The sequence below is a fragment of the Ascaphus truei genome, chromosome 11 (genome assembly GCF_040206685.1).
Source record: "Ascaphus truei isolate aAscTru1 chromosome 11, aAscTru1.hap1, whole genome shotgun sequence".
Classification (NCBI taxonomy): Eukaryota; Metazoa; Chordata; class Amphibia; order Anura; family Ascaphidae; genus Ascaphus; species Ascaphus truei.
The window spans coordinates 5,006,088-5,019,421 of record NC_134493.1 but is presented as its reverse complement, the minus strand read 5'-3'; the positions used below and the strand labels follow the sequence as shown (position 1 = coordinate 5,019,421).

Here is a 13,334-nt window from a genome sequence, read left to right as displayed (position 1 = left end):
TCTCCTACCCTCACGGACATCTTCACCAGGGAGATCTTCCATCTTCACGGAGTACCATTGACCATCATCTCCGACAGAGGCACCCAGTTTGTCTCCAGATTCTGGTGGCCTTCTCAAGGAGACTGGGCATATCCTTGCACTTCTCTTCCGGATACCACCCCCAGACAAATGGGCAAATGGAGAGGACCAACCAGTCCCTAGAGCAGTATCTGCGCTGCTTTGTCTCGGAGACACAAGATGATTGGACAGAACTTCTTCCCTGGGCAGAATTCATCCACAATTCCCTGCAGAATGAGTCTACGCAACTCTCTCCTTTCGTCACAAACTACGGGTTCCATCCAGAACATCTGCCCATCACGCGCTCTTCTTCGGGGTTTCAGCAGCAGATAACCGGGTCCAGACCTTGCAGTCCTCTTGGACCAAAACTCAGGACAATTTAAAGAGAGCGGCATCCAGGCAGACGGCTCAAGCAAATCGCCACCGTCGGGAGATTCTAGAGTTCAGTCCAGTAGACAAGGTGTGGCTCTTCTCCAAAAACATACGTTTGAAGACTCCTACTCCCAAGCTTGAACCAAGATTTTTGGGTCCCTTCCAAGTCCTGGAGAGAGTAAACCTGGTGGCATATCGTCTAAAACTCTCAGCATCTATGAGAATATAGTCTGTATTTCACGTTTCCTTGTTGAAACCTGCCTATCACAGCTCCCGGTTTCCGGATCATATTCCCACACCACCTTCTCCTCGTCTTGTACAGGGACAACAGGAGTATGAGATCCAGGCCATCATCGACTCCCGAATTTCCAGAAGGACCACTCAGTACCTCATCCATTGGAAGGGATATGGTCCAGAGGAGCGTTCTTGGGTCTCGCACCACCAGATCCATGCCCCTGAACTCATCAGGTGGTTCCACCAGAAATATCCTCTGAAACCCTGCTGGCGATGGAGGAGGTAGTGTGGGATACAAACTACCGTTGGGTCACCATGGACGTCACGTCCCTTTACACTATTATTGCACATGGTCACGGTCTTCTAGCCACTCAACACTTTATGAATTTAGCCACTCTTTTGGTTGCACAGAGCACTTTTATTCAAGATAGTATTTTATTTTTACTCACTCATAATTATTTTTTATTTGACACACAGTTTTTTCTTCAAAAGAAAGGCACAGCAATGGGGACTTCCTTCGCCCCTTCTTATGCCAACTTATTCATGGGCTTTTGGGAGTCTTCTCACATTTTTAGTTGCACCAATCTTCACCATCAACACATCGTCTTTTACAGACGCTATATTGACGATTTGATTTTTATTTGGGATGGGGATTCAGATTCACTCAACACTTTTTTTCAAACACAACACTAACGAAGTTAATTTAAAATTCACTATGGAAACACATACTCATCATATCAATTTCTTGGACGTGACGTTTAATGTTGACTTAAACAATGTTATACAGACTAATCTCTTTAAGAAACCCAATTCAAGAAACTCCTTTCTCCACGCAAGGAGCAGTCATCCCTTATACGCGGGATCCCCAAAGGGCAATTTCTTCGATACAGGAGATTATGTTCAGATGAGACACTATTTGTCAAATATTCCAGGTACATTATCTCAAGGTTCGAGAAGAGGGGATATGACAAGAAAGATGTAGATATAGCTTTTCAACAAGCCAGTGACCTAGATAGAAAAACATTGATTAAATATAAATAAACAAAGAAACGTGAGTTTGTCAGTCCTTTATTCATTACACAATTCAATGGTCAGGCGAACCAAATCAAATCAATTGTCCATAAACATTGGAATACCTTAAAACTAGATTCGGACCTTGTAATGGTCACTAAAGAAGGCCCTATGTTTGTTTTTAAAAAGGCCAGAACATTGGCATCTTCGCTATCACCCAGCCTTTTTTCCTCTGCACCAGATCGTTTATCGAATATTCCTTCTGGTTTCTACACATGTGGAAGATGTAGTTTGTGTAAATATGCTAAATCTATCAAACAACTTCAAATGATTTACCCCAAATTTAATTACAAAATTTCCACATTTATCAATTGCCACACAAGTTTCGTGGTATATATGATATCCTGTGGATGTAATAAAAAGTATATAGGGAGGACGATTAGGCCCCTCAAAACCAGATTGGCAGAACATGTTAGACTAACCATTAGGCCCCTCAAAACCAGAATGGCAGAACATGTTAGACTAATAATAAATTAGGGAGAGGGGGTGGCTCAGTGAGTAAAAGACACTGACTGGCACTGAGAGTTTGAAGCAGGGGAGCCTGGTTCAATTCCCGGTGTCGGCTCCTTGTGACCTTAGGCAAGTCACTTAATCTCCCTGTGCCTCAGGCACCAAAAACATAGATTGTAAGCTCCAGGGGACCTGTGCCTGCAAAATGTCTCTGTAAAGCGATACGTATAACTAGCAGCGCTATACAAAAACATGCTATTATTATTATTAAAGAGAGATCTAGAACACCCGGTATCAAGACACTTTCTGCAGTGTCCCAAAGGGGGCATTGCTAATTTCCAATTCTCTGGGATTGAATACATTGCCCCCATGGGTTAGAGGGGATGATAGATTCAACACCCTCAACAAGAGAGAGATGCATTGGATATTTACCATGGATACGTTATACCCTAAGTGGTTAAACGTAGAATGGGAGCTTAAACATTTTCTCATGGATTATTAATTGGTTTGGAATGTACCACTGATTATTGGTTCAGCGGTTATTCAACATTAATCCATTGACAAATGGTCACTTTTTCAATATCTGTTCATTATCTTTAGTGATAGACTAGATCCAGTCGTCCCACGCAATTTACATATACATACTTTTATATGTGTTACATCTATTCATATGTCTTTGAATCTTGGTGTTTATGATAATGTTATATATTCATTTGATTTCTGGACCTAGGGTGGTACCTTATAGTAAATGTCAATGTGTCTGTCCTGCGCTTCCGTGTGCAGGGCAGTGTTCTGAATGCGTCAGATACCGGGGCATCACACGGGGGAGCTTCGTATCACCTCAATAACAACCGGTGCAGGGGGAATAGAGATGTCTTACCTCACCTGCACTCCGGTCTGGGGTCTGCTCCCTCGGCTGCTCCTGCGTGCCACCGTCTAGGTAAAGGCTGAAACAATAGTGGATTCGGCGCAACTGCGCATGTCCGGATCAGAGAAACTCCTGAAGTACTTCAAACAACTTTATTGGTCGTACACACAAGGGCTAACACCGCAATCTCCCCCTCTACGCGTTTCACCCTCACAGGTAGGACTCCAAGACGAAGCCCTACCTGTGAAGGTGAAACGCGTAGAGGGGGAGATTGCGGTGTTAGCCCTTGTGTGTACGACCAATAAAGTTGTTTGAAGTACTTCAGGAGTCTCTCTGATCCGGACATGCGCAGTTGCGCCGAATCCACCATTGTTTGGTACCTTATAGTGTTTTTATTATTTTTTGATTAAATATTGTTTTTATCATTTTTCATTGTTGTACTTGCAGTACAAACATGTGTTTTTGCCCATGTATTAGGATATGTGTGTTAGTCCCTTTTTGATTACCCATTAATCTACTTATTCTGTTCATGATTGGTAGATGGAGCTAAATCCTCATGCTATACACCTGAGGTAATCAAGTAATATCCTTTATATATGAGCTGTTGTGTGTCCTAACAGACCACTCTTTGATAAAGCGCCCTGTGCGCGAAACATGTCAGAGCGTCTCTAGGAACTCTGCCCTATGTTCTTTTATCAATAAACCATTCTAAAGAAAACCCTCGTGACCTGTGATGTGCTGGTGGGCTGTGCTCCGGTTTTTTCTATTACTCTAGACTACTACTCCTTACCTGGCTGCACGCCGCTGGTGATACGCTGCTGCAAGCTTTCATTTGGATACCAGCTGTGACCTCCTCCTTGCTATACCCAGCAACCCATTCCGGTGAAAGAGGCAGGCGGCTACTTATCATTGACGAGCCGCACTGGGGCTGCGTCTGTCCAGTGATGGAGTCTTCGGGTTGGGGGCCCGTTCACCCCCCTTTACCATATGGAGGGATTTGCCCTTGCTGTGGCTACTGAGCTCTATCGCGGGGATTCCCCTATTTCCTGACGCCGCGCTGCCCGTCATCAAAGGCTGCTCTTGGAGGAGAAGCTGGCTCCCAGTGATTGCACAAGATTTATAATCATCTTTCCCACTTCACCTACCAGTGAATAATTTTACTACAACGTGATCGTGCTGCATGTGGCATCCACTCGGTAACAAGCCTTTCATTTACTATCTTTGTTTACTCATTACCTTCTTATACATTATCCTTACTGGCAATTGCTCACAGGCTGACACACATGGTGTGTCTATTACAATATTTAGAGACACTTATATACAGCGTATCCCCAGTCACACCCCTCTACAATCATTTATTTTAGAGCACTGGATTGTTTGGACTGCTCTGTGGTCAGAATTTGTATATCTGAAACCCTACTGGAATCACCCGGAGGGGGGTACTGTCACGACTCGCGGTGGTGAGCTACGCATTACACCGGGATCATTCATTGAGCAAAACGAGATAATGAAATAAATTGTGGTTTATTCACTTAAAATAGGCAAATACACAGTGGAACACAAAATACATAAGAAAGACACACTTACTGGGGGTCTGGGCTACTAAACTAAACTTTCCTAGCTGAAATGAATGAAAAACAAAAGTCTTTAGTTGATCGGGCCTTAGCCCAAAATGTCCTGGAACTCAAATCACATGAAGTTCCTGACACCACCGCTCTCTTTCCTCCGGAGGACTTGAAATCACTTCACCGGGAGTTATCTCCAACCGTCCTGGAACTAAATTTGGCTTGCAATCCCAGGTCACTTTTTTTACTCACCATAACTTAACTCAGTATTATGGTATAGCCTATCCCATAGCCTCTTTGCATACCCAGTTAAAACCAACCCCACACTGATGAGACCCATTGAGGTCGAAACAGCTGTCTGTGGGTGGTTTTCTGGGTATGCACCTTAACCGTGGCTGTGCTCAAAGCTGTGACCATGCAGCAAGCTTAAGCCTATAGGGAACCATGTTAAAAATAGTTTTTGAGGCAAAAAGTGACACTGTGTGCTCATTTGCTTGTCATTTCCCAGAATCCCTTGCTGCAGTGGAAGTGCTGTATGCTGGGTGATAATGGGGAAAGGCAGGGTTGCAGACCTGCCTAAGACATGCAGATGAGCATACAGTTGTATTTGTATATATATGTATATATATATATATATATATATATATATATATATATATATATATATATATATATATATAATACCCACTGTATAAATGAATGGGTGAAGGTTTGGTATCGGGCCAGGGTGGATTAACCCCTTAATTACTGTCGCGGTTACTATCCTCTAAGGTGACTAAGGGGTTAACTCGCATTTGAAAGAATTTGCAATGATTTTTTTTTCCAATGTAGGCCGTTTGATGACCGGATGCCCATCACGTTGTCAGGGGGTAAGTAGAACTCTATTTATTTACGTTCTTGATGCTGTTTTATGTGTTTAATAATGGGCAAATAATCTATTATCCATATCTGGATAATAGATATTTTGCACATTACTGTACTGTATGTGTTTGGGGGGGGGGGGTACCCAGGGGCTCCCAGACCTCCGTTGGAACCACCCGAGGACCCTCAGACACCTGTGGGGCTGACCCGGGGCCCCCCAGACACCCGCAGGCCCACCCGTGGAGACCCCATTTGGCGCCCACGGTGACCCGCGGAGACCACCTGGAGAACCACGGCATCTGCCGGGGACAACCCTTACGCCTCCAGACCCTGTGGGCACCCCCCACACTTGTGCAATACACCCCCCCCAATACTTGTCCCTGTGGGCACCCCCCTCTGGGACACTGTGGGGCCTGGGGACACCTGCCAGGACCACCGGGGGACTCCCGTGGGCCTTGGGTATTAACACTATATTTAAAAGAATAAATCATGTATTATGGGGTGGGTTATGTATTGTTTATTAAATATAGTGATGTTTATTGTTTGTAGTGGGGGTGGGGGAAGTGGGTATTGTCCCCAAGTCAGGGTAGGTAGGCCTCCCTGTGGGTAAAGGGTGAGGATGGTTAGGCCTCATGGGTGGGGGTAGTGGGGGAGGGTGGTTAGGCCTCCTGAGTGAGTGGTGGGGGAGGGCGGGTTAACCCCTTAATTACTATAGCGGTTATTAACCGCTAAGGTAATTAAGGGGTTAGGGGACATTACATTGGCTATTTTTATTCTTGTGTATGTTTTGCAGCTCCGGAGGGGACATGGGCAGGATGAGGATGAAGACAGCCTTCATCATGCGTGCATGGTAAAGGTAAGTGCAATACGTATTAACTGTAATTATTGTGATTCATGTCTTGTAAATGGGCAAATGCATTATTATCCATATGTGGATAATAGTAATATTGCCCATTACTGTATTGTATGTGTTAGGGGGCGGGGGGTGTATTTATTTACAAATATAAATATAATTTTTTGGGACACACCATTGGTACCGCAGGCCCGCAGAGACACCCGGACATCCGCGGGGACCCCGGATGCCCGCGTGGATCACCCGGTGAAATCCATGGGGTCAGCCGGGGATACCCGCCGGCCTGTTGTATGGATGGTGTGCCGGCAAAAAATGAAAACAAAGAAATGTTTCTAAGTCCTGCTCCTTTAGCGTCTGCCTTGAGCTGGCGTACCTTTTTCGGCGCATTTTTAAAGCACAATCACTTATTGTAGCTTTAAATATCGCACAGACTGGCAGAAATCAGCGCATTTAGCTGATCGTACGAGCTTAGTGGGACTTGTTTTAGAGCGCAAAGTGCCTGTTATCACTGCTCAGTGAATCGCGCTGAGCGCAATATCACGTTCTAAAAGCACTTTGCGCTCTTAGAATAACTTATCACTGTTTAGTGCATAGCCCCCTTAGTCTATCCTTTGGAGTGCATCACAAGTAAGGATTTTAATTTTATCTATATGCATGGAATTTTTGCTGTTTTATATAATTCTATGGTGCATAGTTTTAGAGTGGATGGGGTTGAAAAAAGACATACAGTATGTCCATCAAGTTCAACTTATGCTAAATGTAGACAACAAATACTTTATCCTATATTTCTACTTAGATGATCCAGAGGAAGGCATACAAAACCCCAGTTGAATATCAACTGAAAAAAATAATTCCTTCCTAACTCCAAATATTAGATTACTCCCTGGATCAACATCCTTCCCATGTTTAGTTATTTGGTAAATCCTTGTATACCTTTCCTTTTTAAAAAGAGGTCAAACGTTTTTTAAGCATGTCTATTGTATCTGCCATCACAGTCTCCATGGGTAATGAATTCCACATTTTAACTGCCCTTAGAATCAGCTTCACAGCACATTGAATCATGGAAATACTGTAGACCAAATAGTTCTTCTCATTTGTCACTCTTTGCAGTCCTATAACCATGAAAAAGGAACAATACAGGATAGCTCACCTTCTTCACTGATGGAGAACTTCTTAATCAGCCATTCTATAATATCATTACCTAAATAAATAAATAAAAAATATGAATACATAAATAAATCACTAATTATTTTACATAACTGTAATAAAAAACAAGATGCCTTTAAAAAAGCACATGGTAAAACAATCTAGCAGCTAAAGATATGCTAATTATTTGCATAGGTTCACAAAACTTATAAACATTGTACATTTGCTGCGCCCAGCATTTTCGTGAAATCATCTACAGATGCAGCAGCCGTTATTCGAACAAATCATGTGGTGTATACCTCGGAAAACCCATGTCATGGCGCAGGATTTCTTCCAACCGAACCGTGTTAAGACGCGAGTGCAGGCGAGTGCATAAAATGGCATTTTAGTGTTCTGGCTTTTTAACATCTGAAATTGACACAGTAGCACAGTAGCACTGTACTGTACACATTACAATTGATTCATTTCATTGCATTTAATTGCACACAATTCATGAAATTCAAACAAAGCAACCGCGATAAACATATGTGCCTGGGACGATTGGCCGCGTTAATGCCGTTTGGAGTACAGTAGCGCACACGAAAAACGGCGCTGCATCTGTACATTCACCTTGAGTGTCTTACTCTTCAGAGAGTAAGGGAAATGTAGGTCAATATTTAGTAAGCAGTATTCTGCCATAAGACACCTTCTGACGTTGCAATACATCTTAAAGCGCATTCACTTAAAAGCTCTAAGCTGTCTTCCAGTTTCGGATGGTGACTATTGGTAGAAGACTGTTAGTAAATATGGCCCATTGTCTTTAGATCACGTACTGTATAGATGTGTTAGGGTGAAATGCGATATTCTGCACCACCACTGAAATTGACTACCATGGACACTCTAGTACAGGAAGAAGCTAGGCGTCTAATAAACACATGCAACACGTTTTAAAAAATATATATGTGGCCTATCAAATCTCACAAAATCCATATCTTTAGCACCTTAACAATAAGTTATTTTACAAGTAATACATGTGTGGGAAATGTGGAATATTGTTAACCCTACTGTCTCAAACAATCAAGTATACAAAAAAAATATTGCCTTTCCCAGCCCAAAATGTTAATGAGGTTACAGGATTTTTGAGGCCCAGATACACAAGGATCTGTTGTGTTTTATTAGAATAAGTTTAACAGCATATTAAATTAGCACATGCTTGCATTAACGAAAAAAGACGGTGCAAAACAGCACTAAAAAAATATAAATAATGACAATACTTGAAATAAATATTGCAGGCAGCCTGGCAAATACTGAACACTTCTACCCCTGAAGAAGTGCACGTATGTGCATGAAACGTCGTTGGGAGATTATCCTGTTTTTAGAGCTGTCTGTTTGGTTGTGGAGGATATTGGAAGCAGTTGTGCAGGCTGTGGGGGGAAAGGAGAGGAAGAGGAGCAGTGATTTCAGGAACACCGCAGCGTGTGACGTCACATCCACCAGGAAGTTCCGGTTTTCGTGCGACTCAACATCCATCCCCCACACGAGGCAATCCCTAAAGGAGCTCCAGTTATCATCAGAGAGGAGCACGTGAGCGATCTTCAGCTTTACTGCTTTTACCATCCACTGTCCTGTAAGTAGGGTTTCAATTTTACCCCTCTGGACCTAAGTGCTGTTTCCTCCGGAACCCAGTATTTCAATGTTAATAAATAGCTGTTTGTTAGGATTATAGTCTTGCTAGTGTCTGTCTGTCATTGTGTGTTATGTTTGTCATGAGTGAGTTTTTAATGTTTTAATTTCAACTTTTTGGCGTACTGCACCATTATCTGTTTGTTTTCTTCACTTTTTTACATATTGCACTATCATTTGGTGTGAGCCGTTCGTTGACCCCTTCACTGCCTGTTTGCTCAAGGACACTTTTTGGACTTTGCAAGAGACGGTTTGGTTTTTATTCGGATTTATTATTATTTAAAGGACTGATTTGGCGCCGGCAATTCTTTCTTTTCTACATGCTTGCATTACACCTGTGTTACCTAAAGGTGGTGTTAGCTCCCTCCAGACGCTGGCGGGAGAGATGAAGGGAGAGGAGGAAAAAGTGGGGAGAGAGACCTGAAAACAGGACTTAACACTGCATTAGTGAGATTTTAAAAATACCCGTTAGCACTTAACGATATGTCAGTAACGGAGCTTTGTGGATCTGGCTCAGTGTCGGGAAATAATTCCTTTTCTTTCCTTATGGGACCAAGTATTTCTTTTTGTTTGCCTTCCTTTGAATCAATATAAATCAAAATATATGATGACTATCTCAGCTGACTAAATTTAACTCTGTACTAGATACAAATGTACTTTGAGATTTATTTGCATCTATATAAAATATACTTTTACAAAGAAATCCAAACGGATTGCTAGAATGTAAAAGATTAAACCGTGTGACCTAAATTATATCATTGATTATTCTCACTTTCTTGTGAATAGCCATTGGGAGTTTTTGTTCAATTGTGTGTATTTATTGGTTAATTATTTCATTGATCTATATGGAATCCTATATTATGGTACCAATGAACCTGAACCTTTTTCTGCTGGGCACTGCATGAAATTGTTTTGAAGGTCCATTTAGCACAGAACTGGATATTTTTTTTGTATTATAAAAATATATTGTACCCTCCACCAGAGGTTAAGAGGTTAAGCTTTTAGAAGAGAAAAACGTGCTCAAAGGAAATAACATTTAAATTGGTAGGCCCCATGAGCCTAATCAGATCTCAGGTGCTCATTTATCCTAACAACCGGAGGACTCCCTTTAGTTACATGGAAAAGAGCCAAACCTTACTGTATGTAAAAAAACAGCCCATGGAATTGGAACTAGTATTAGTCATTCAGAAGAATACTAGCAATCAATTGTTCAAAGGTTAGTCAGGCGAAAATGTGCCATTTGGTTTTTGCAAAAAATGCACTTAGCTACAAAAATGCACCAAGCATTATAGGTCATGTGCAAGGTTTATATGCTGCTATCTATGCAATTTTTGTGAAATTCTGGTGAAATTGGAAAACTTTTAGGTAATCTGGTAAAAATATTGCACCCAACTATTTCTGTGCAGTTCCTAGCTCACAGAACTTCAGACAAATATTTGAGAAGTACATTTGAAGACATTCTGACATCTCTATTGATTAACATTGAAACGCAAAGGCTGCACTTATAGTGCCGGCGACAAAAACGTGACGTCGCTTCAAAACAAATGCATTGAATCTGTAGCATTCGCTTATAGTAGGTGCGACGGCGACAGCGCGATGTGAATCTCTGTAGTCAGTAGAATTGTATTTTTAAAGAGACGGTCTCATCATGTTACAGGCTGTAACCAATCAGATAACTTCTGATGCAGGGAGAGGGGGAAGGTGTCTGTGTGTGAGTGCAGGGAGAGGGGGGGTGTGTGATTGTGTGTGGGTGTGGGATTGGGATTGTGTGTGTGTGTGGGATTGTGTGTGTGTGTGTGTGGGGGGGAGTGTGTGAGTGATTGTGTGTGAGTGTGATTGTGTGTATGTATGTGTATGTGTGAGTGATTGTGTGAGTGATTGTGTGTGGGTGTGTGTGTGATTGTGTGATTGTGTGATTGTGAGATCGGGGCCGCCAACAGAAATCATGGGGCCCAGGAGAAATGAAAGGAGCAGTACGGAAATATTTTTTAGTGCGTAACTTTTACTTAACCCCCCAATACATTTAAATACATATTAAAACACACCCCACCCCCCCAATACATCTAAAAATATATCCACTCCCCCACAATACATCTACAAATATACCCCACTACCCCACTCCCCCCAAATACATCTACAAATATACCCTACTCCCCACCACTGCATATATAAAATAAACCCAAATACATATAAAAATCAAGCTTACCTTGGGGATTATCTCAGGTCGGGCCGGTGGCTGCAGGGGGGGGGGGGCGGTGTGGGGGTGGTGGTGGGGGGCGGTATGGTGGTGGTGGGGGGGCGGTGGTTGGCGGTTTGGTGGTGGGGGGGGGGCGGTTTGGTGGTGGGAGGTGGTGGTGGCTGACGGTGGGGGGGGGCGGTGGCTGACGGTGGGGGAGGGGTGGTGGTTTGCGGTGGCGGGGGCCCGGCAACTAGCAGGACTGTGGGGGGTCGGCGGCTGGCAGAATTGCAGTGCGTGGCGGGACTGCGGGAGGCCGGTGGGTGGCAGGGGCCTGGCAGCTGGCGGTACTGCAGGGGGCTAGCAGTGGCAGGGGCCCGGCTGCAAGTCACAGCAGTTGCTGCTGGCCCTGCGCAGCTGCAGGCACCTCTCAGTCCCACAATGGCTGCTCGTGCGTGTCTCCCGTCTCCGTAGCCCAAGCGAAAGTTGTCATTTGAGTTTGGGAGACATCTCTTGCGACAAGGAGAGTGACAGAAGGCAGAGGGGCGGGGACAAGATCAAGGGGGAAGGCTGAAATGGAGAGGAGTTGTAATTTCTGTTTGTATGCTGAATTTACAGTACTTTTACTTTAAATTACGGGAGAATTGACTATTTTAAAGTTTTTCATATAGTTTGTTTCACTTGACAGACACACAGACACACACACACACAATCAGGACCACCAACAGAAAACATGGGGCCCATGACAAATGAAAGGAGCAGCCCCTCCACCCCCCAACACATAGTGCACCTATCACGGAAAAACTAATTTTAGCACACAACTATTACTTAACCCCCCAATACATATGTAGCCCTGGTAAGATTTTGGGCTATATATCTTTCTCCTACTGGTGTAAGTCCTGCTAAGGGCAGGCCGCCAGTAGTTATCATGGGTTTCCCCCGCTTCAAGCCCTGGCCTGATTGATGGAGGTAGGCACCCTGACTGTGTGGAAGGCAGAGACACAGGGGAGGGGCCTGCTGACATCATGATGGGCAGGGCTGTCTTGATTTAGTGGGCTGCTCCTGTGTGTTCTGGCAGTCTAGTCTATTGCTGGAGCAGAGAGAGTATGGTCTGGGAGTTTGAAGGAGACAGGAGAGGAGATACTCAGCCATATTGAGTAGTCATGATAGCACTATAGTACAGTGGACCAATGCCCCATCGCCCTGCAGAGTGTGAGGGGAGAGTTAGCCTCACCCTGAGGGCCTATACCTTGGGGTGGATGTGGGGAGTATTGCAGCTCCAGACAGCCCATCCTGAGGGTGCACTTCTGGAGGGAAAGGAGAGCGAGGAAGAAAGCCCTGTACACTACATTTGAAGTGATTTGCGGTGTGCTGTTGCTGCTGTGTGCTGTTACTGATCTGCTGGAGTACAATAAAGAGACTGCTGTTTTTATACAAAGAGACTGTGTGAGACTGAAATCTCTCGCCATGGAGCAAGGGCTTCTCTGGAAGGATTTCACCCTACTACTTAAGGGCTTGCCAGAGATGGAGGCGCTGCACCACCACCACTAAAGATGAAGGCATATACCCCAGAAGCTTGTCCCTGTTATCCCCAATACCATCGTGGGAGACTCAGGCCCTCCTGTTCCTCACAGGTATGCACCACCAACATGCATGTAGCCAGCCCTCACTACACCCTAGGGGTCCAGTCTGCGACCGGGGGGGGGAGCGGGGGGAAAATGGGTTACATAAATAAAAATACACCCCCAACCCAATACATATAAAAATACACCCCCAATAATAAAATGCTGCACCCGTGCCAGGTCTCTCAGCAGCACCATAAGTCAGCTGGGTTAAGCTTCCGGTGCGCCGGCGTGAGAGGGAGGCCCAGCATGCGTACGAGCAACCATTGTAGGACTGAGAGGTGCCTGCAGCGGGGCAGGGCCAGCAGCAACTGCTGTGACCTGCAGCCGGGCCCCTGCCACCGCCAGCACCCCGCAGTCCCGCCATCTGCCAGGCCCCCGCCACCGCGCAAACCCG

General features: G+C 44.3%; 1 protein-coding gene across 1 annotated transcript in view; it reads right to left on the bottom strand.

Annotated features, from left to right (window-relative positions):
- RGS11 (regulator of G protein signaling 11) overlaps positions 1-13,334 on the bottom strand; it is a 786,758-nt gene that overhangs the window by 737,628 nt on the left and 35,796 nt on the right. The window contains exon 3 of the mRNA XM_075565212.1: positions 7,482-7,532. Coding sequence (XP_075421327.1) covers positions 7,482-7,532 — 51 coding nt within the window. The remainder of the gene's footprint in view (positions 1-7,481; positions 7,533-13,334) is intronic.